This window comes from Convolutriloba macropyga, chromosome 8 (genome assembly GCF_964194025.1).
Source record: "Convolutriloba macropyga chromosome 8, txConMacr16.3, whole genome shotgun sequence".
Taxonomy (NCBI): domain Eukaryota; kingdom Metazoa; phylum Xenacoelomorpha; order Acoela; family Convolutidae; genus Convolutriloba; species Convolutriloba macropyga.
Genome location: NC_134475.1, coordinates 24128133 through 24153333, shown reverse-complemented (window position 1 = coordinate 24153333; position 25201 = coordinate 24128133). Strand labels below are relative to the sequence as shown.

Here is a 25201-nt window from a genome sequence, read left to right as displayed (position 1 = left end):
TAACGATGCTTGGCGGATCATTTTTTATTAAATCTCTTTTGATTAGATATAGATTCTCATCATGAGGATAGCTTTTAATATTATTTACATAAAATCTTTTATCATCAAATGTGTTTAGACTTATCTTACTTGTTTTTGTTGTTGTCATGTTATCATCAACTTTTTGTATTCTACATTAATCTACACTTCTCTCTGTATTATACATTAGTGCATTATAATACTCCTCATGTTTAGCATTGTTACAATTCTTTATTCCTTTCTCTTTAGTTTTGTTGGGATAATCTTTAAAGCTATATGTCTTTGGTGTTAAGGCTACAAACTCTTCTATGATCTTACTTCCCATTTCATGTTTGAATTTATCAGGGACTTTTTTATTTGTTTTGATAGGGGGCTCTAGATCACTTAAATCCATGTGTTCATTGTCGACATTACCTTCAGTAAAACTTAATACAAAACTATCAGTATCCATATAATGGAGTTGTAGATTTTTGAGAGATGGTTGTAGAATAATATAGAATACATCATACATGTGTAATTTACTTAATTCTAATATAGTAACACCTACATATACCAGAGAGTCATATTCTATCTTTTTCTTTATATATTCAATTTGGCTATAATCCTTATATCTAGTTATATTCTTAAATGTTGGTTTACTTACACTTTTCATTATCTTTTCTTCATCATGCAAGAACTTGCTTTGAACGAAGTATAGAGGATTCATGCACATTCTTCCATATAATGAGTTATTCATTAATTTCCTTACATCCTTTTCTGCCTCAGTTTTAGCTGTTGCTCTTTTATTTGTATTGTTTTGAATATAATCGCTACATATATAATCTTGTTTAAATTTAATTACTCTATGTATTTTTGTTACTTTTACTCCCATCTTAACATAGAACTTTAACATACTATAATGAACCATATATTCTGTTTTGTTGTTTTGATCTAAGAATAATTTCTCGGATCTTGCTTTACTTTTCTCTCTTTGTCGGTATCCCAATTCATTATCATTTATCTTTCTCTTATTAGGTATTAGTGCTAACTGCTCTGTTCTCTCTTTACATTCATTAATATAATCAATATCACAAATTATATAGTAACCATGATCACTATCATCTGGAGTATTCAATATTACATCGAGGAACCCGCTTGGCTTGCCACGGACGAAGTCTGTTCGTGGATCTAGGGTAGTAGTAGTAACAAACTCAAAATCCTTATAAGGTAACTTTGGCATCATTGCATAACCATATAGGTTGTTTGCGTCTATGTACCATATGTTCTTACCATCACTGTTATCTATATATCTATCACCCATTAATCCACATATACCACCTCTCTTTGCTCCAACAAAATCATCTAGCACTTGTTTATCTTGTAATGTATCTAATGTTACACCACTTGACATTAACCAACAATCAAAACTATAACCCGGGAGACTAACGTAATGTAGTGGATTGAGCTTAAATTCTTTCATACTTAGTTTAACATATTCCTTCATGCAATAGTCTAATATTTCCACATCATTCTGTAAATACTCTATAGTTAGATATTTTCCAGTTTTATGACTGTTTTCATTATTAAAGTTATCTACTTCTTCTTGTGTTGGTAACTTACTATGTAGTGAGGATTTGAAGTCTTCTTTTTTTAGATTACCTATAAGATTATTATAGGAGTCTAAACCAAAGTATTCATATGGATATAATGTTTTGGTTTTACATCCGTATATCTTTGCCATTTGATCTAGAGGCATAGCTAAGAAGTTATAACTGTCTAAGAATTTGAGACAACCAATGCTAAACATCTTAGATTTACCAGCAGCTAGTGGTATGTTATCTACTTTTCTTTTATCATTATTCTGTTTAAAGAGTTCACTGTATAGTAGGTTGAAGTCATAGCCAGAGCCATTATGGAATATTACTGGAATGAAGTTTTGTTGTTTGTATCTTAGATTACATATTTTACATGCTGGTCCTCTATATTTACCAGTTTCATGACAATGATCTCTTACTTTAATAATACATGTTTTACTGCAGATATGACAAGTGTTATTAGTTTCATGATATAATTTATCTTCTTCTGTGAATATCATCTTTTCATTATGTTTGAAATTATTCTCAGTTTCTGTTTCTAACAGATCTCTAGCAAATCTTTTGATGCAGCCTAGACCGAAGTAGTGTTTGAAGAAACCTTGCCAGGTGTAACTCACAGCTATTGGAATATGTTCAGCTATTACATATTTTAAATCATTAGTTGAGACTTCAACAATGCAACATTCTATATCGGCAGTTATAATATTTTTTATATTCTGACGTTTGTGTTCATTTATAAAAATAATATGTTTTTTCTTAGGACAAACAATCTCTGGTTTGAATGAGTTGCTGCATTCGTGTTTATCATATTTAATTTGTGAGTTAAACCAATAGGTACACCTATCACAATAATAATATTTTATGTTATTTTTATTTGGTCGCTCTAACAGGGTTTCTATATTTTTTATTAGGGCACAGTGTTCTATTTGACCATTACTCCAAACTAGTATTCTTACATCTTTTCTATCTTTATTAAAATCATCCACTTGTTTAAACAATTCTATTTTACCATTACCACAAGGTGTCTATACCCAAATATTAATATTATACAATTTCTGTATTCTTATTATATAAGCAAAATCATCTTCATGTTGTCGTCTTGGTTCAATTAGTTTATCTACATATTTACTTTCTCGAGTTGCATGGTGTGGGGCGGAATGTAGCCAAGCAGTTATAGTTAGTTGTAAGCAATTGTATTTATAACTACGTATATTTAAAATCGATTTAGAGTTTTTGAGATCAGGAGGTAAATCTAGATAACTACCAATAGATGCTTTAGTTGGTTCAATGTTTAACTGAGTACTTCTTATTCCAAGAAACTCAAAATCATAACCATAACCTTCATATATTTCCTTTTCGAAATCTAGCCACCGATTGAAGTCACCATATTCATATATTGCATTATTTTTAATATAATCAGTATTAAAGAATATTTTGTAGTTTTAACTTCTTCTTTGGTTCTCTTCTTATAATCACATTCAGCCTTGAATTTATATTTAAAACTCTTAACTTTACGAAACTGGTAACAGTTTTTAATTTCTTCTAAAGAGTAATTAGTTGCTTCATCTATATCTTCAATGTAATTCCCACCTTTATCAGTAATATAAAATTCTCTCATGTTCTGACTTGAGTTTATATTGAAGTCTTCTGTGTTTTCTAGATACATGCGATTGTGACTATATGAATGAGTAGTTAGAGCTACTTTACTTCTAAATTCTTCATGACATTCTTTACATTCATGATTAATTCTGGTTTAGATATCCTCTTCAGTTTTAGTTTTAGGTTTGGTGGCTGGTTTAGTTTTAATAATATAATCATCTTCATCCAAATTTTACACCCTCTCCGAGATTTCCTCTTCTTCAGACTCAAACATTTTCTCCAATAGTTCCTTATGTTTGAGATCGTATGATTGATGCCTGTATAAAGCCTTCTTTGATTCAAAGGATAGATTACAGACATCACAGAAGTTTATGACATTAGTATTTGTTGACTGAGACATGATGTAGTTTTTTAGGGGAATAATCAAAAAATAATTTTTCGAAAAATGAAATTGAAATGCGATAAGTGTATAAATAAACCTTGGAAAGAATGTTGTAATAATTGTAAAGAATTAGAATATTCTTGTTATGTATGTAAAAATATGGTTAAGGTTAAAGATTATATAGAACATTTGGGATATCATTATTCTGATCCTGATCAATATCTAACGTGTAGTATGTGTAATGTTTATAAACATATATCGTTATATAGATTTAGAAAAAGCAAATGTAGACTATGTATTTATCTTCTTAGATATTGATATGGTCATACTAGAAATCAATTCAGAGAGCATGTTTATAAGTATAATATTCAAGAAGACATAGAAAAACACTAATCACTGTGTTTCCACCGATCTCAGTGTTTTTGACTGTGCTATTATTGTTCGCTTTCTTTCATATTTAGCAACCGCTAATAGTATAAGAAGTCAACAAGCTTGGTTTAACATCGCATTACACTGCTTAGCAGATCCAATGAAAAGTGCATGTCATGCTAAAAAGGCCGCCGCCATTGACAAAGAAAGCCACCACCACTAACAGAATGAAAACAAGTGAAAATTTCGAATATAAGATACCCTTAAAAATTAGCTAGTAAAGTAAGTATTTATTAAAATATTTATTTAATTTTTAATAGATTATACAAATCATTCAATTTAATAGAAGGATTTAATTATTATTTTACTTTAAAACATGTAATTACTTGGGAAATGATAACTAATTTTAAGTTAAAAATCATGTGAGAATATTCTAGAAAAAAGAATGTTCTAGAATAATTCTCCACGTGGGGACCTTTTTTCTCCACGGCACTTTTTGGCTATTCATCATGAGTTTCACTTCACTACAAAAACCTGTAAAATGATACATTAATATTGTTCAGTCAGCTTAATATTAGACTTCAGTCAGCCTAATAATTAAAATTAAAGGTGTTCAAGCATTCTGTAGTTGCACCCTCCCCCACAGTTGCCATTAAGAAAGGTCGAGCAGTACTGCCGTAGCGTGGTAAAGGCGAGTCAACCTTTTAACAAGACCTCCCAAGACTCGGCTCAAAAATGTAACCAGGTACATAGAATCACTCAGTTAAACATCATAGATCAATCGTCTCCTGGTTAAAGTTAAAAATTTTAAAGAAACTTGTTTCTTATTATCCAATTCTAAGCAGTTTTGAGTTATTTTCAGTCCATCCGATTCTATTGAAAAAAACTTTGTGAGATGATTAACCTGATTTATTTCAGTATAGTTTGGCATATTAGATATGAAATTAGGCTTAAATCTAGCTTTGAGAACTTTTGGATATTAGTGTATGAATTGCATAAATTATACTAGCTATGTACATTTTTGTACACAAAATTGTGCGTGTAGTATGTATTTATAGTGGTGAATATAGTAGTGGATAAAACAAGGGATTCAACAAACAGTAAAAATTGGCCCGATTCGACATGCGCGATTAGCGTTAGGAGAAAGGGACAAATTTTACTGGTGGTTGAATCCCTTGTTTTATCCACTACTCTCGTTTGGGGTATTCTGGCGTTGTATTTTAGCTGACAATTTATTTTTGGATTTAGTTCCATTCTTTTTGGATATTGGGTTCTTATTATAGAAATTTGACTTCCGTTTTTGACCACGGAAGTTCAACAGCAGTTTATATTCTAATATATAGCAATTAGAAACCACTGGCAACATACAAGGTCAAAACTTTGTAATAGGAAACAATTGCTGCTAATATCTAAGTTCATAAAAATCATTGTGGGAGTAGTCTCAAATTTTCTTCCCATAGTAGTCCTTCCTCTCTATTAAAACTATAGGCAACCCCTACTTAGCTACCGCTTCATACCTCCTCCCGTGATTACCTCTAACCCTCTAGCCCCAAACCCAACCATCTCCCGCAACTACTGCCTCATAATCATAGTCACGCCGTCCAGATTCTTTTCTCAGGCCTACCTCATCCAGACAAAATTATTGTCTGCAATGTTAAAAAACAAAAACACTTTCTATGGTTTTTAGTGAATTAGGTTTTCGTTTTTTTTTCCAGTTTCTTGTTTGATTAAAGCAAGATTCATTGAGAATTTTTATTGTGCAACTTTGTTTTGGATCATTCACGGCATTTTATCGGTTATGTTTTTGTGTTCTTAACATTTGTTCAGACGTTTGGATTAAAATTGAAAGGAGTCATTTTTGACTTTCCTCACTTTCTTTACTCACTAAGATAAGTTGAATGGTTGACAAGGAGTCATTATTGTGCTAGAAGAAACGGTCGCGTTGCAAATTTGACAACTTTTTTTCCAATTTTTCTCATTCAACTCCTCTGAACCCCTCACAGATATCACCTCAATGGCTTTTAATGAAATCATATTTTTCGGTCGACAGTGTTTTTAAGATTCTGTTTTATGTACCTTTGTTTTTTTTTGGAAATCGTTTGACATAAAAATCTACAGCAGCAACGTTAAGTTTTTGAGATAGGAAGAGCTTTTGGTCGATTTCCAGTGTATTCCGGCTCTTGTCTGTATCGTCGCCTGAGTGTCATTTTTTGTTTTACATTTCCGCAAATCTCGAAAGAACAATTTGCTTTCCTTATTATACCACTTCTTCGGTTCTTTTACTGATATTATGTGCGTGACGTAACTTCATAAACTAAATGGCAGTGAGTCTCAAACTGTTTAGCTTAAACCTATTTATCACAAAAGACTAACTGCATTTCTAAATGACTTTTTGTTGTTATTAATACTGTCAATTAATTTTTTTAAGTCTTAAAAATCAAAAAGAACCCTCATAAACTAAATACTGTCGGTACTATAATAATAAATTGTCGGTACGGTAACCATTATAAGATTATTGAAAATTTTTTGGGAGATTTTAATACCTTTTATTTTTAAATAACTTGTATAAGATGCTTCAGAAATTCCATCAACTAATATCAATTTCATTCTGTCTTTGACCCAATAGTATGCAGCACACAAGTCTGTTTTGCAGTTATTTTTGCAATCTACCTGCTGTGTTGAAAGTTCCAAAACACGCTTTGCCTACGATTACCTCAGAAAATGAAATTGGCACCTCTAATATAAATTTATTGGCACTTCTAATATAAATTTTAATAACTCTAGAACTTTACTTTGCTCTTTGTTCTTAAAACTAAATACAACAAAAGAGCTCTCTTAATGTTGTTCAAGAACAAAGGAAGTACCAACATTTTACTCATTTTTACCTTTTGGCGTTTTCTTTTTCGGTTTTTTTGTTTTCTTATTAGGCAAACAAGAACGATATCACAGGGATTTTTAAAATTAACGCTCAGACGCTGCTCTTTTTTGCGGAAATTGTTTTAGGGGAGTTGTTAAAAATAATTTTGAGAAAAAAAATGTCAAACTCCGACCCTTTCTTCTTGTCTGCATACCTTTGTCTTTTGGTAATTTTTGGTATTTATTTCTTCCTTTTTAAATTTCTACCGCCTATTAAAGACAACAAAAGTAGGCAGAAAAAACCATTCAGAGTATTGAAAATATGTGTTAAGGTGTCGTAAACCGTAAAGATTAATACTTTTGCAAAATAGATAATGAATAATAAAAAAATTAAATGAGTGCCTGGTTTTTACTCTTTTTTTCTTTTAATCAATTCTGGGTACCTTAGTTGTCTCAAGCTTTTATTTCTCTTTTTCAAGGTGCAACAGCCCAAGAGACAGCTGCGTTTATTTCAACTCTTGTCAACTCTTGTCAGCTGTTGTCATGAGCGTGATGTCATTTCGAGAACTAACCAGTGAATTTAGTTTGATTTGCCTCTTTTGTTGTTTATCATTATCAAATTCCTGTATTCACTATTTGTCTTCTAAGATTGACTTGAAGCTCTATATTTTTCTACGTCAACCAATGAACGCTGTAGAAAGGTGGGTTTCATTATAAAGAATTGAGAACAAAACATAATCTTTTAAATTCTTTTAAATTACTCCGAAAAATTTATTCAACAACACGAGTGTTTCAAATAGAATTGCGCTATCAATTGCAATTCATTAACAATGAATCCTTATCTTTTTTATCTACAATTGGAAGCAAATGTATTGTTTTTTTTAGCTAACTCCACTCTCTGCCGGCTTGTTTTTTTTGTTTTTCTGCGCAAATTGAGTGGTCTGTAATGTCTGTAATGTAATCATTAGCCTAATTGTTGTGATAAACTTATTAAATAGTTTAAGATGAGTTATGACCAAACCGGCAATGACGTCAATGGACAACCACCTGTTCTCCGGTACATGGATCGCACCCCCCTGATGAAGGCAAGTGCAAGCAAAAGAGGTTGCTCGGAACTGAGTCCGCTTGAAGAAAGATCGATGGAAGAAGTCATTCAAAGCGCACTTGCAGCTCAAATGCCAAGTATAATTGCAGGCATTCAAGCAGAAGTTCGGAATTCGGTATCAGCAGCCATCAACGATGCAATTGCCAAATTGAAAGATGAGTTCGCTCAAAAATTAACTGTGCAAGAAGAAAGATGTAACTTGAAGTCCCTATCCGAAGCCGAGCTACTGGAAAGTTACAACAGGCGTGATAACATCAAGATTATTGGACTGCCTGAGGTTATCAAGGATGATGGAAAACCTGAAGCGCACGCGGAGACTATCGAGGAAGTTGTTAAACTTGCGAACAAAATAGAAGTTAACGTGGATGAGCAGGACATTTCAATTGCACACAGGCTACCAAGTTCACAGAGAGGCAAGCGACCAATAATTGTCCGCTTCAACAGGCGAGTTTCAAAAATTGAGATGCTGAAGAAGAAGAAAAGTTTGGAGAATCTTGACGGATACGCCAATGTTAAAGTCTTAGAAGATAGTAGTCGTCCCCGTTTAGCATTTTTTAACCTAATGAAGCGCGATAATCGTATTGCAATGGTTTGGACCCGAGAAAGTAACATTTTTTTCCAATACAAGAATGAAAGATCTATTCAGAAGACAACGGGACTGTACGAAGGTGGTGATGAACTAGGCTATCAATTGCAAGATGTGTAAAACTGTTTTCATTTTCAGCGGCATTTCTCCGGCAGAGAAATGCACGGAGAGAGAACCTAAATCAGTTTTATCTTCATGTGCTAGATCCTATTTATCAATTTCCATACTAACTGTTAATGTTCGTTCTTTAAAAAAAACACTTAAGTGATTTGGAAGCACTTGTTCATAGTCTTGAGTCTCCACCAAATGTCATATGTCTCACTGAAACTTGGCTGACTGAAAATGATGACATCGATTCCTTATTAGTTCCAGGCTATAATAATTATGCAATTAAGAATTGGAACACGCTTGGCGGAGGTGTAATGATTCAAATTAAGGATCCAATATTCTTGTTAGAAACACATTCAACAGATATGGATGAGACTCTTTTGGTCTCTCTTCAATACAATAAATATAGATTTAAATTGGCTACTATCTACAATCCACCAAGAACAAATATATTAAAGTTCGTCGAAAAGCTGGATAAATTTTTGAATGATTTAACTTCCATAAATTGTCCTACCGTTATAACTGGAGATTTTAACATCGACACTCATGTGAAGAATCAATTACATTCGAATTATTTTTGCACGATATCTGCTAATAATTTTGAGATTGCTAATCTTGAAACTACCAGGGAAACTTCTACCTCCGCAACTTGTCTAGATCATTTTATATATCAAAATTTTGCCAGCCCTGAATTTAGTGTACTAACTCATGAAAACTTTTCAGATCATTATCCCATCCTAATGAAGTGGCCAATTAATGTTGATACTGAAAAAAACTATTTGCCATTTAGAGACATAAGTTTTATAAAAGATCAAGAAAAACGGTCGAAATATTTAACTGACTTAGACTGGAACCTAAGAAATCGGTGTCACTTTTTCGAATCTGATAGTACCAATGAGTTGTTCAACAAATTCAACAGCCTTTTCCTGGAGATCACTAACAAGTATGCCCCTCTTAAATGCTTGGCTGATAAAGAATCGAAAGTACCGAAATGGTTTACAAACACCCTTAAAAATTTGCGCTTCAAAAAAAAACCAAGCACATCGAAGTATGAAACAAAAACCGCATAACAATGAAGCAGCAAAAAAATTCAAATTGTTACGCGACAAGTTTGGAAAAAGTGTTAAAAAAGCTAAGACAGATTTTTATGCACAAAAATTCGAATCATGTATTGGAGACTCAAGGCAAACATATAAGTTACTCAATGATATTAAAGGAACAACGCGAAAAAGTTCGCAAGTCCCTGCGTTGAATTCATGCAATGCACGTTGCACTGATCAAAGCAGCGCTGACATTGCTGAAGAATTTAACACATTCTTCACCAATGTTGGTCCGAAGTTGAAATACAACATTAAACACCTTCCTTTAACTAAGATGGACGAAGTTAATCACTCAATGTATCTAAAGCCAATAACCTGTGACGAGGTTAGGGAAATCATTGATAATCTAGATAATAAATTCTCATCTGGTGATGATGATATCTCAAATGTCATAGTCAAGTTATCATCAAATGTTACGATTCCATATCTAACCCAGATAATCAATTTATCTTTTGAAGAAGGAATATTTCCCGATGATCTGAAAAAGGCCAAAGTCATTCCTCTTCACAAGGATGGATCAAAACTTGATGAAAATAACTACAGACCAATTTCTCTACTAATTGTATGGAGTAAAATTATTGAACGTGCTTTGTTCATTCGCATATATGCTTACATGGAATATCATAATTTGTTTTTCAATAGGCAATTTGGATTTCGTACCAAACACAGCACAATTGACGCTCTAGTTGAATTAGTTGAAAAAATAAGATTGAACTGCCGAAATGTAAAAGCTATCAGTTTCTATCTTGATCTTAAAAAAACTTTTGATACCATTGAGCATGATATCTTATTGAAAAAGATCGAAAATACTGGCATCAGAGGCCCAGCTCTAAGTTGGGTAACAACATACTTAAAAAGGTGACAACAGCGGGTTATTGTAAATGGAGCTTGTTCATTGTGGAAATCTATAGTTTGTGGGGTTCCACAAGGCTCAATTCTGGGCCCGTTATTGTTCCTCATTTATATCAATGATCTGCCATTAGTTTGCAAATCTCTTGATGTTATGTTGTTTGCGGACGATACAAACCTCACCGCAATCAACAAAGACGATAATTCAGTGCAAGAAGATCTGCAAAGCACCTTAATTGGTTGATTGCTAAAAAGTTAATACTAAATATGGATAAAACAGTACAAATGAATATAAGGAATAAAAATAGTGCTTCCAAATCAGTGTTTAATTTTGATGATGTTTCTGTTGAAGTTCGTAATCTCTGTAAGTATCTCGGAATCTATGTAGACAGTAAATTAAGTTTTCAATCACATATAGAGTATATTAAGAAAAGACTCTCAAAACAGTGTGGTATTATATGTAAGCTGCGTCACTATGTACCCCGTAAACAGCTTATTGATTACTATCGAAGCAATGTTAACCCAATAATTCAATACGGTATTTTGGTATATGGCTGTTGCAGTTACTCGTCGCTTCTACCTATCTACATTCTGCAGAAAAAAAATTTAAAATTCATTTACTTCAGGAAAAGGTCAGATAGTTCTAGGGACATTTTTATCTTTAATAAATTACTAACAGTATTCGAGTTCCATGTTTTTGAGCTACTGAAATTTGTCCTGAAATCATTGAAAAAGATGCACAGCGAAAGCTATCTAAATGAACTCTTTGAATATGAGCATAGTACCAGAAACACCAGAAGATCTACCAAAAACTACCTAAAGATACCCTCCTTTAAAACGCAGTTTGAGCGCTCCTCTATTTCATATCGTTGTGCAAAGCTATTTAACACGCTAAGAAAGAATGAAGTTCTAGCACCAAACATTGAAACCGAAATTTGGCAAAAAATATTGCTATTTTATCATAAATTTAAAGAAAGTTATTTGCTAAACAATGAGGAGCTGGTATCCTATATTTTTAAATAGTTTATTCCGTATCCACCCTCAAAATATTTTTTCACCTATTTCTTTTCCATGAACTCTTGTCAAAAATTGTTGCGGCACTTACTTTGTAAGTGCCGAGGCCTCAAAAATGGTATTATTTTTGCACAATAACGAAGTCTACACATAGAAAATTGACGATAAAGAATTGAATTGCAGTAAAAAAATTCTATTTGAATTTCTTTTTTAAAAAATTTGCCAGGAATCAGTGGCTCTCTCGTTAAGCGTAACACAGCATACAGTGTTAGCGTTATTTGGTAATGAGTCAAAAGAGAGAATCGTTTTGAGCTTAAAACTGCTTTTTTTTAAAAAAAAAATTATTTTTCTGTTTTCGACATCAAAAAATTATTTTTTCTCATCGTTTTCTCTTCTAAGCTATTTAATTTTAGCCAGGGCAGATACTAGGTGGGCTTAATAGCCCCGTTTATCTGTCCTCTCCGAGATACCTTTGATATGTAAGTAATTTCAATTGATATATATTATGAATTATATAATGTATTATGTAATTAATTAAATTGTTCATAATTTTTATGATAAAGGAGAAATTTATTCTTTCTTTCTTTCTTTCTATCAAAAAGCTTTTTTTGCACATGAATAAAGACAAATTACATCAACATTCCCACTACATCAGTTATACATAAGCAATTTTTTTCAAAAGTTTTGTGCTAATTCAATAACATCAACAAAGAACGTTTGTTTTCGTAAATGATTCAACTTGCGGGATCACAATGTTGCGCCGTGTCAAGTTTAGTATCTGAACCCAATTTTTGACTGATAACATCCGGGAATTTTTCCTACATATCTTCCCACAGTGTCTGTTTTTGCTCTTTTGACTTTTGTTTTTGTTCTTTTTTTGAACAGAAACTACAAATTTTCGAACAAATTAACTACTCTTTTATTAAGCAATCTGCTTTGGTGTGTTCTGAACAAACCTGTTTTCTTACAAAAATTTAAGAATTGGCAAACAAGGGAAACAATGCCGTAAACTGAATATAAAGTTGAACAAGGAGGTTCATTAATGTGCGTACGCACATGATGTTCCGACTTCGCTCATCCACATTCTTAACTTAATTGACTACCAAATGATGAAGAGATAGAAAACTTTCAAAAACATACACATCGTTAGATAAACAAGCAATGGAATACAATAACGCCACGATAGACGGCCGTTTAAAGTTGTTGATAATAGGACTACTATTAAGGACAATAATAAAAATCAAACAACAAATATTACTTGCTACCAAAACTCGATGCCTATAATAAAAAAATCATAACAAAATCAAACTCGCAACAGAAAAACCTAAACAAAACAATTTAACCTATGCTTCCAATTTAACCTATGCTTCATTGTAAAAAATATAGGACCTGTCCTCAATGTGACGGGTTAACAGGTCGACAAAAAAGTGCAAAGAAATTCAAAAACACGTCTCTTTTTTGAAGACAATTAATTTCACATTTATTGATGTCATCAGATATCAAAGGAAATCACTGAAGTGTTCAATTATTTCTCCGTTGGAAGCAATTGAGACATGTGATTATCAAATGTTTAATTGCGCAAAACTTCAAAGCCAATGGGGCCAACGATTACTGTTAGAAAATAAAAAGAAAACGAATTCTTTAAAATGTACTAACATAAAAAAAATCTCAAACATTTTAGGAAATCTCGTAAAAACATAAGAAACAAAGCCAAGAAGCAAATGTTTGAAACTAAAACCGTTATATAGAAAAAATTATTCCGCACTGAAAACGAGTTGTGACCTGTGCTTACAGAGACCAACCACAAAAAAATAGTTAAAAAATGACGAAGCTCAAAAACCTTTAAAAATTTTCGAAAAATTATATTTTCAAGAGTTATAACTGGCTTAAGACTTTAAGAAAAAGCAATGAGTTAGATTTCAATCCCTCGGGAGGCCATTTGGGACTGTTAATAATGAGTCTAAGTCAAGAACGGACAACAAATACAGAAAGAAGACAAAACTTAAAACAATTTTACGAACTTACTCTGGTCGAGGCACTATAATTATAAGATGCTAACCGAAAGAACTGTAAATTATCTTTTTCTATTCATCCTAACATCAACGAGTCGTCCTTATAAAAGGACAAAGTAGACAAGACAACAAAAAGAAAACCAAAAAATGAACAGTATAGAAGTCTCGAAAAATTTTTGTAAAACTAAATGGTCGAAGCAATCAATCACAACGTATAACAAAGCGTACAAAAATGTTTGGAAGCAATTAAAACCGATCCTCAGCAAGAATTTGGCGTACAACAACAAAAAGAAAGATAATCGTAGACAAAAACGAAAAAATTCCGCAAAACTTTGCGAGATAACTGTGTCTCAGCCCAGAAATAATGGACTATTGAACAAAAACAGTTAACTTATCCAGATAAGCCTTTACCAAACGTTGTGCTTTGTTTATACCTTGCTTTCCTTCAATTGGTTTTTTTTAAAATGTGAGAATTCGACAAGGAAACAAACTGAACTCATAAAATATGCATTTATTCCCGCTCAAATACAAAAAAAATGGAAACGTGTGGTATCAAAACAAAGAAATCATTAGATGGACGTAAAACTGCTATCAACATCAATTTATAACACACAAAAAATTGGTTTTCGCCTATTTTTACTGAGACTGCGCTCGGTAGAATCAACGTTCAAAAAATCACCAATGTTTTCTTAAAACAAATATTCGAAGTCATAACAAAGAATAGATAACAATTTGAGGAGCTGCCTAGGTTCGTTATACATCCTGGAAAACCAACTCGATCTTTGATTGGGACAGCAAGACATTGGGCTACAAAAAGTAACAAATTGAAGCAAAATTCAAGAAGTCCATAAAAGTTTTACGAAAACAATTGGTCAGAGCCATGAAAGCAATGAGCCAAACTCTGAAACCATAATCTCATTGAGCCTTGTAGTAGCTGTCATTATTTGATCTGTGATTTGAAATTCTTGTCAGTAATTTGAATAAAAAAAATTACATAACGGAAATATTTTGAAAAAAAGGTCGCGTCCCATTAAAAATTTTTTATCGTTTGGATCCATGTTGAGATCAAGATCAGCCCGATATTGCTCCGCGTCTAACTAAACACTCAATAATTCAAATGGTTGCAAAATAGATTAAATATTAAACAATTTTTTCAATTTGTCAAAAATATATAACACATTTTGTATAATTATCGGCTTTAATTTAATTTTAAAAAAACTGGCAAAACTATGATTCCAGAAGACTCCTAAATTCAATGGGAGTACAACTACTTCCTTTTCGAGCTTCAGAAAAATTTGACGGCAGTTTAAAGTTGTCTACTTCCAGCAAATTTAAAGCAAGTGCGCTAAAATATGCAAATTTGTTCTCAATTTTGACGCAAAATCTGCATTTTAAAAAATTTAACTTTAATTTTAGCCAAAAAACACGAATTGAACTGTTCAGCAACCCTCCTCCTTCATTAGAGATGAAATCAATGATGCTACAGTTAACAATTTTAACATATTTTAGCAACCTTGACAAAAATTGGGTCAAAAACACCGAAAATGTGAACAGAAACAGCTGAAATACTGAAACAGCTAATATTGACAGAACTTTAAGCCTCGACAACTCCCTATAAAAACAAAATTTGAAAAAATCTTTTTATTTCCATATTTTACGCTGGAGAAGCTTTCTAATGATACTACTCACAAATTTCTACGATGATTATATCGATCGGCCAAAATTGTCGGAACAAAAGAAAACCAGTTGAGCATATATTTCCTCTCCGAATGAAGTGGGTCAGAACAAATAGAAATTTTATTAAAGCGTGAAGAAAAAGCTAAAAATAAAGACAAATTGGTTTTTTGTCGTAAATATTTTTGCAGCCAATTCTTTCTACATCAAAACTCTTAGTTGGCAAATCTGAGAGTCAAGGTAGATCTGAAATTCGAGAAATAAAGAGCTGGCAATTTTGTGAACCAGTAAAATAAACTTTCGAACTTTCGATTGAAAAATTAGTTTCCAAAAAGGAAAGTATTTCAAATCCTTTTTTTTTGAGGTAATTGATTTTTTGTCGTCCATATCTTCAAATTCGATCGCTTCTACTAGTAAGGGGCAAGCTCAGCCTATGTATGTAAGCACACAGTGAACTGTTTTCCGCATTTAAATACATCGTGTGAGAATTAGGAGTTCAATTTTACAGATTTTGAAGAACGTATTCATGGAAATTGAAAATAATATGCTGATGCACATAAGAAGAGACTGTATAACTGTAGAAAAACACAATTTAGCACATTCAACTGACGGAGGAGACTTCTTTTGACTCATACATCTGAAAAAGGAAAAAATAGCAAAGCAATTAAAAAAAAAATGACAAAAATTTGCCTTTTTACTACCAACTGGATGAATGACAGTTTGTCCTTTACTCTTTGAGAAGAGTCATTCCTGTATCCAAGTCCAAAATGATTGAAAAGGTTCAACCTAAAGTGACAATTTTCATCCGAAACTGCGTCTGATGCGTTTAGCTCTTGCTTTTTGTTCTTGTTTTTCGTCAGGACAGGAAAATAAAAAATTATGCTAATCTCGCTAATTTTCTGGCGATAGATTACACTGAGTTTAAAGAGGTCCGTTTACTGGACAAAGTACATTGAAGTCAACCCCATGTGTTTTCTTACTCTCTATTAAGCTGTCGTGATGTATTTGAAAACTTTTTGTTGTATACCCCGTATCTGGCTTCAATTTGTACAATGAGAAATCAATGAGAACCTATTTACGATCAGGTTTCGAACTGACTATTTTTTGTCAATCTACGTTTTTGTTGTATTTTGGTATTCAATACCGAGAGAAGTTAAGATTACCGGGTTTCCTGGAATTGTTTCCAGCATTCGGTCCACTGGGCTCACCAAAGATGCGTTTTTTGCATTGTCAGCGTAATGAGTCCGCTTCCCCCTTTAAAATTAAATTTGCGCCCACGATAAAGTCAAACTTTCCACCGGATGTAACCTGGATGGAAATAATCGGGTTGTCTATTTTTCTTTGATTGTTAATTGTTGTAACTGGGCGGAAATTTTTTAATCCCTCAATTCGATTATTTTTTTTCTCCTGCCGCTTCTTATATAGTATCATTCTGTACAAGCCGCAATCAGTGCGGAAACAAGCATGAGTTTGACCACATATGGTACTGAAATTAAAATTTATTCACGATAGGGGAATGAGTTGTTTCCGACAAGTAGGTTCGTTTCTATAAAATTTTGCAAGAACCCTCAACGACAATTTATTAAGTTAAAATGAAGTTTATAGTCAAATTTAACCTTCAGGCTTGGGCCGCAGAGGCATCTTGGAAGAAATCTCGCCTAGCCGAAACTGTTTGGATGTGCGTGCCAGTAATATCAACACCGGAAATATTGACCTGTGTATTTGTGAACGAAATAGCACCGATGCGATTGTAGAGGAAGTAGATAGAGTTGTATCTACTGCAGAAGCCAGTCTCAACCGTCTCATTCCCCAAAATGCAACAGGAATACGCATGTTTTCTCTTCTAATCGGTTTCTATAAGCTACCTTTTCATATCTAAACTCTCTTTCATGGATCGATATGTCACCGCCTTTTTGCGGAAGCACTATGCTGAACGCGCTAAAATTTTTCAGAAATGGGCTGAATTCGCTGAACTTTTTAAATTCTATTTAAAGGAAAAAGCTTTGATTTATTATCGACTCATAATCGATTGCTTGGACGATAGTGGAAATAAGGCAGGTTTATTTTGAAACGGGTTTGCGTTTGCTATCCGCATGTTTTTGCCTATTCTGAGCAATATTAACATAAATAGAATGAACAATCCTTGTCTATTATGTTAGGGGAGTGAGGAAGATTTAAGAGTGATTATTAACACCAGATAAGGCACCAAGAAATTCAGTTTCTCGTTACCAGGAAATTTACTTCATTTTGAAAGTGAAGTCTTATTTTGATTTCTGATAATACATTGGTTCTTAATAGCTAGAGTAAAGGGCCCGCACATGAAAAAAATGATTAGAAATTTTTGCAGGAAGAATCCACCATAAATTTACTGAAAATCCACAATTGAAAAAATTCTTGCAAATTTGGCCTTGGATAGCCAATTATAGACTGAATGAAAGCTAAAGTTACTGAAAAAATAATGTTGAGTGTTAGCTATTCATTACTATAGACAATTGAGTCTATTTCCGCTTGCTGCATTCTCATCTCGCAATATGACTTTTCGCCTATAGTTAAAAAAACTGTTTGACTATGCAGGTTTTTGTTCCTCAACGCCTTGATATCATTACAGTGACCAAGGACTGACCTCCTTACATTCAAAATTTTGCAAGCAAAGCCCACCAAGAGAAATATGTGGCGGTGGAGGTTGCCAAACTTGAATGCTTCTGATGCCTAGAATACACATAATCCAAATTTCAATGTTTAATGATTGAAATCCACAACGCAAAATATTGCATCTGCTTTAGTTAGAAATGAACAAAATTAAGAAGAAAAAATTTTCAATGCCAATACAATTTCAAATTGACCTTTTTTGTTAACCCGGACTTGAGTCATAGAGCCTTTCAGCGCCGAATCAGCACATTTGAAGCGTAAAACCTGTTTCAAAACAAATATTTAATCTCCAGAATAATTTAAATGCGGTAATGTGCAGTTTTTCTTCATGATGATTATACTAACGTCATAGAGTTCGCCCAGCCTAAACTTTTCTAGTATGGTCTGAAAAATACTCATACCAGAAAATTATGTCTGAGCAGTGTAATGCCATACAATTTTAGCTTCTAACTGGTAATTACTATAGTAGTATTCAGTTTTTGATACATAAGCTAGTTTGTCAGCATTTACCACAAAGCCCATTAGGCTTAATGGTTACGACATGCTACTTAAATTAAATGTTACAAGTACCCACGCGGGGTTTCGAGTCGCATATAAAGCAAACCTTGTTGGCGGGAGTTAAGCTGAACATATTATTTTTCATGCAGTAATTTTTATTCGAAAATCAAGACTGGCCAGTGTAAATTGGGACAGGAACAGAGTATTGGCCATCCTAAAAAACAGAATGTCTCTAGACTGATTCAGGTCTGATTTGCTCTGCCACCAACCTCCTGGAAGTTCGCAACCTCGCAACCAGAGTAACAACCAATCCCAGGATGAGGTGCACGACCCAAGCCAGCTCTTATCAGACCATCCAGATCAATATTGGCTCTGTTTAGACAGATCTGAATCGCGCACGGTGGGTGCCAGGCTGACGCGAGTCACGCACTGTGGTGCCAGACCAATTGGGGAGCGAACTATGGGTGCCAGACCTACTTCAGTTGCGCACTGGGGGTGCCAGACCAACTTGAGTCGCGCACGGAGGTGCCAGACCTTTGTTTGGCTGTCAACTGGGGGGTACAAGACTGACACTTTTAACTGTTCAAATACCACTAATCATTGGTATAATTTATAATTTTCGGAAAAAAAGACGCCATTTTATGTATTGTGTTTTTGGGTTCTTCAATAAAACATATTTTTTCTAAAGAAAGCAAAATTTTCAGCTGAACAACATTTACCAGAACTTAATCTTTATTGTGGTCTTTTATGTTCATCAAGTAACATTTGGAAGTGCTCTTCAAAAACAGCCCCCTCGAAAGTTAACTAACTTCTCTTCAGGGGACTGGTCATTTTTGATTGCTTCTCTTTGTCGTAATCAGACTTTCCAGACTCTGGAAAGGTTGCTGATCAGACCCTACAGGCTCTGGAAGGAGTTCTGTTCAGACTATCAAGATCATACCACAACACTTGTCGAGACCCTAGACCACGCTATGATCAGACTGTCCAGACCGTAGGTAGTGCCCTGATGAGACCGTGCAGACTCTGGATGGGGTCCTGATCAGACTATCCAGACCCTAGACAGTGCTGCCAGACTCTGTGGAGCGGTCGCGGTTAATCCCCCGTGCGCGACCCAAGTCGGTCTGATCAGGGCCGGTTTGGGTCGCGCACCTCATCTTGGGATCACATCCGAATGTATTGATGTGAATGCGCCACATCAGAGAAATAAGTAAAATTGTATATTGTTTGTATAATATTAATATTTGTATAATGTATAATGTATAATGAGTGATCTTTTCCGCAATATTACTTGGTCTACAGTCGTTGGTTACGTTGCGTCTTCGCAACTATGACCAACTCGCTACTTCCGGATAAGATCCCACAACACCTGAGAGGCAATATTGAGTAGTATTATGGAAAAGTTTAACCTTATCGACTGTAGTTAAGTGCTATTTGAAACCGCTATTTAGTTAAGTTCGAGCCAAAAGTATTCAAATCTGATTGGCCAATGCAAACATGATAATGATAAGCACTTCCGATCAAATGGCCCTATTGTCGTAGCACCAGCATGATTATCTTAATGGGACTAATCTGTCAACGTGAATTAAATTTCGGAACTGCATATATGATATGCAGTTCCGAAAATACTGCATATATAATCATGCTGAGGAGGGAAGAACCACAAAAATCATTCTGGAAAATCTCAAAAAGTTCAGGTTTTAACTTGACTTTAGAAGATTTTCCGAAAGTTGATTAACTGTTTCAGCTCAACCAACAGCAAAAAAGCAGCCAGGTAACCAGGACAAAAAGGTAAATGTAAATTCAAAATCTTGCAAGATTCTTGCAAGATGGATTCAAATTCTTGCAAGAATCTTGCAGGATGGATGCAAATCTTGCGAGAATCTTGCAAGATGGATACAAATCTTGCAAGAATCTTGCAAAAAAATGGAAAAACTATGCATTCCCTTGCAAAATTTCTTGCAAGATTCTTGCAAGATTTTAAATTTTTTCATCACTAGGGTATACTCTAAATCCTTTGCGGGTAGCCTTTTTGAAGGAACGCTAAAATACATGTACATTTCAGGTAAATTTACTTGTATTTTTGGTAAGTTTACCTGCATGTTATTAAGAGTGTACATTATGTGTAGTTAGGGTGATTGGAAACATGTGTAAGGGTACCACAGGCTACTGCCAACGGCTTCATTTATCTGCAAACTCCAAATTCACAAAGTATGAAGAGAATCATACCCACACAAATGGGAGTTCAAGAAAGTACACTTTTTCCGGTATTGTCGCATTCAAAAGACACGAAAAAGAGCCAGTATTCTTTGCTGTCATTGTAAACCAGCAGCTAACAGGAGGTCTCGAACAGTTCGAACTGAGGACATTCGATCGAATTGATTCTTACGCCAAATTCGAAGACTGCTTGGCAAAAGTTCCATGGGTGGATCCCAAAGTTTGCATATGTCAGTGACAACTAAAAAAGACTTTTTTCGGGCCAGAATGTCGATTAAATGGAAAATGCCAGTCGTGGAACAGAAGCTTAAATCTGTATCTACCGTGATCATATGTTTCTTTTGTTTCTTTAAAACTAAACAAAACCATAAAATTTGAGATCATCCACAATAACTTTGAGATCAACAATACAAAAAATTTCCGAACTTGAAGAAATTATATCACCTAAATAATTAATCTAAAATTGCAATTCTCATAACTGGTAGAACAAACTGAAAGTGTATTAAAAATTTGAGCTTAATTTTTGCCGCTTCCCCAAAGTAATTTTCAGTTTATTGATTTGTATGATCTCAAAAAAATCTTTTTTAATTATTTTGTTATCAAATTCACATTTAATGTGAATCTGGAATTAAACCTATAAAGCGGTTCTTTTTTATTCACAATTTGAAGGAGCACAATAAACATCAAATAGTCAGATGCACGTATTGTTGCCGGACACGAGGAGATCAGGGTTAACATTTTTTTTCAGCGCATCGTAGAGAAAATAAAAGGAAAATAGATTTGTAGCTCTTATAAGCTGTTTTTTTATTTTTATTAATAATGTACAAATTTTGATGCATGTTGGAATTGAAAGGAAAACAAGAAGAGCCAAAGAAGGAAGAATTTTGGAGACGAAGGATGAGGAAAATCGTTAAATTACTCTATTATAATTGGTTGAAGTAATGTCACTAATTTATATAATTTTAATAATGTATCATACAAATGTTTTGAAAACAAACGAAGTCAAGATTGTCCTATCAAAATTAAATATCAGCACGCAAAAAAATTGAAAAAGGATTGTTTTTCATTTTTAGGAGTTTTTCCTCATCATTAGCAGTAATTTTGGGCTTTACGTTTTTGTCGTTCATTATGTTTTCAATTTTCTTCACATCATACAATTTTGCTCAGCATACGAATTGAAAGGTTAAACAGACAATAAAGCTTTCCTTAAAAAGAATAAGAAAAAAGATTTAATTTCCTTTTTCTTCAAAAATTCAAAAAAATTTTTTTCATTTTTTAGAATTTCAATTCCATTTCCCAGATCTCGTAATTGAATGAGCAAATGATTTGACACTTCTTCTGTACAAGCAAACTAAAACAAACAATTTTTTCCAAAGAAAAAAGAAACGACCAAATCACGTTGCAAATTTTCATTTATCTCATTGGAAATTTCTCTGGTCTCTCAAAAATAAATTTTGGCGAGAAAATTAGAGTCTTTAAGTAGCAGACACTATAATTTACTATGCATGGAAACGTTATTGTAAGTTTGTTGAGTTACGAAAGAAGACGAAAAATTGTTTATATTTAAAAAATAAAAAAGAAACTGTTTGTGAAATTCTGTGAACAGCTAAGCTCAATCACAAAATCACAAATCTTATTTCATTTGAGTCTTAATTTGAGCGAAATATCATTGATTTGAGTAACTAATTGTATATTTGAGACTAGAACAACAGGAAACGATTGGTTGAACATTAAGCAAAAATTTTTTTAGTGCTGTATTCAGCTGATTGTTCTTGATGCTTTAAATGACTTAAGATTTTAAGAACTATTTGGAATTCTTGTTGGTCACCAATTTCAATAATTAAAAAAATGAAAACACAACTTGACGATGTTAATTGCAATTCTTAAGAAATGCAATTAAAATACGTAAAAGTATGTGGCTTTATGAAATTTTTGCTTATTTCAACATTTCCTCTCGTGTCTTTTCATCATTTCGTTATAGTGACATAAAACTTAAGAGCGGCTTCTTATAGAGACCTTTAAATACTGCAACCAACAGAGCCGTTTCTACCCCTTGAAATTGGAGTTTAAATTATTCTGATGTTCGAGCTGTTCAAGTGGTTTCATTTCAATTAGCAGCCATTTTTAATGAAAAATTTTTTGCCGTCCTCAAAGTGTTTTCCCTTCATATGAAAGGAGACGGTCTTTTCTAGGTGGAAAAAATTTCTTTCAGTTGCAGTTCTTTCTGAAAAAACTGGCTAAGATGAAGTTCACCAATTAATTGAGGGATTTTTACTACTTTCGGGATTAGCAGAAAGACTTATTATGGGCAGCTTGTAGCCGAACAAAATACAAATTCATTTTTCTGGTCTTCATTTGACTGTTATATTTCGATGATTTCTTGATGTTTGGTGAAAAATATATGAGAAAAAAATTGCAACTACTTTTTGAGTCTAGTTAATTATTAAAAAGTTCAGAGCTGGGCATGTTTCAATGAAGAGGTTAAATTTTTTGTATAAATATTATTGATTTTTAAAAAAAATAAAAGTCAGACAATTAGATGAAAAAGTCAGACAATTAAATGTTTGCTACTTCTAGTTGGTAAAATGATTGCTTCACATTAGATTTACCAAAATTACTGTCTTTACTTCTTTAATACAAATTATCTCAGCAAGTTATTGCTGTTGCTAATATTCAACTTCCTGAAGATCTGCTTCATGTTACAAGTTAGTTGACAATGTGTGCGTTTTATTATCTGTTGAATTATATCAAAATAAGAGTATTCTGAGAAGAGAATTTGAGTTTTTTTACTGTTTTCATCAAAAAAGTCGTAATCAATGTTGCTCAAAAAAGTGGAAATCCTGATGTTCGAGTTAATTGAGCTGCCCATATTATCCGACAAAGACCAAATTCCACAAAATACGTTGCCAATACTACATTTTGAGCAAGCAAAGTTGCTTGCTGAAGTCATTTTTGTCCGCTCTCCCATGTTTTAAGATAGGGCTTTATAAGCTTTCGAGGACAACAGTAACTGCACCTAAAGCTAGAAATTTAAGTTTTCTTTGGTCTCTGTGGAAGATATAAGCCGTTATGCTTATCCACTTATAAAACCAAAAACAAATCAAGGAAAAAGTTTACAATGATCTGTTCCAATTTAAGGTTATTTGGGTTTCTGTAGCTAGTCTGCTTCAAACAAAGAGTTGACCTTTTAAGCCCCATATTTCATGCTTTGGGATATAAATTTCATTTAAACTTTAAGCAAATTAATATTACACATTGCCGTGATTCTGATCAGCAAGAAGGTGTCTTTTTGAATGCAAACCAAAAATGCAAACCATCCTTGGTTTTGTTCCAGACCCAAATTGAGCTATGATCAGGCTATCCAGACTGAAATGACCTCTGATCGGACTTTCCAAACCGAAATTACCTCTGATCAGACCTTCCAGACCAATATGATCTCTGATCAGACTTTCCAGACCAAAATGTCCTCTGATCAGACCGAACCCAGACCTTTGTCCAGACTATAGTGCGCTTATGATCAGACCCAAATTCAGACCATTGTCCAGACTATAAACAGACTATGATCAGATTTTCCAGACCAAAGTGGCCGCTTTTCTGACCAAACCCAGACCTTTGTCCAGACTATAGTGCGCTTATGATCAGACTCAAATTCAGACCGTTGTCCAGACTATAAAGAGACTATGATCAGACTTTCCAGACCAAAGTGACCGTTTTTCTGACCAAACCCAGACCTTTGTCCAGACTATAGTGCGCCTATGGTCAGACCCAAATTCAGACCACTGTCCAGATTATAAAAAGACTACGATCAGACCTTCCGCTCCATCAATGACCAAATGATGAATACCAACCTTTGAACATGATCCGCATATTCAAAAATTGTCTGATTAAAAACAAAATTTTGTTCGAAGGATTGAAGTTCATGAAATTCAGTTTAGTTCAATTCATGACTAAGTTAAGCTAAGTAACCTCAATCACAATTTTTGTTTGTTGAAAAAAAATTAGAGATTTGTTATACAGCCTTCTCTTTAATTGCAATTATTTAAGTTACTACAATACAAAATATTTTTAATAATGACTTAATATAGAGGGCTGAAAAAATCAGAAAGTAGATATTGTACTTTTCATAATTTTTTTGTTTTTCCAATACTTTCTTGAAAGTTTGGTGCAAAGTTTTCTGTGGTAACTGAAAACTTTTTTATAATTCAGTGCAAAAGAAAATTTATAGCTCGAACCGCTTTCCAGACCCTGTAATTTCGTTCTGGGAACACAGGGGTGTGCGCTCGATTGGGTCTGATCATAACTCAATTTGGGTCTGGACCAAAACCTGGGATTTACTTTAAAATCACAGTGCCATGATGCTCTGGACATAACTGATTTCAGCTTTACATCCGACAAATTTTGATCACGTGGAAGCAACTTTAGCGATTGATGCAATTGTGATGCAAAATTTCCAATTATATGAGAATACATTTCATCTTCCCCCTCTCCCCTGAACCTGAAGCAACGTTGGTCTGCCAAACACGCATCAACCTCTAGAAAGACTTTGTTAAGCAGAAAAAGCGACTGGAAACCCTATAATTAGTAGTTACCAAGG

The 25201-nt window shown here is 33.5% G+C and overlaps 1 protein-coding gene across 3 annotated transcripts in view; it reads left to right on the top strand.

Moving 5' to 3' along the window:
- LOC142344608 (uncharacterized) overlaps window positions 1-21005 on the top strand; it is an 81350-nt gene extending 60345 nt beyond the window's left edge. For 2 of the 3 annotated variants that reach the window (XM_075396408.1, XM_075396406.1), the window contains exons 7-8: window positions 16869-17070; window positions 20557-21005. In XM_075396408.1, coding sequence (XP_075252523.1) covers window positions 16869-17070; window positions 20557-20845 — 491 coding nt within the window. In that variant the 3' untranslated portion in view covers window positions 20846-21005. Of the gene's footprint in view, window positions 1-16868; window positions 17071-20519 lie in introns of all 3 variants that reach the window. The other variant, XM_075396407.1, reaches the window with a different exon arrangement.
- The last annotated feature ends 4196 nt before the right edge of the window (window positions 21006-25201 follow it).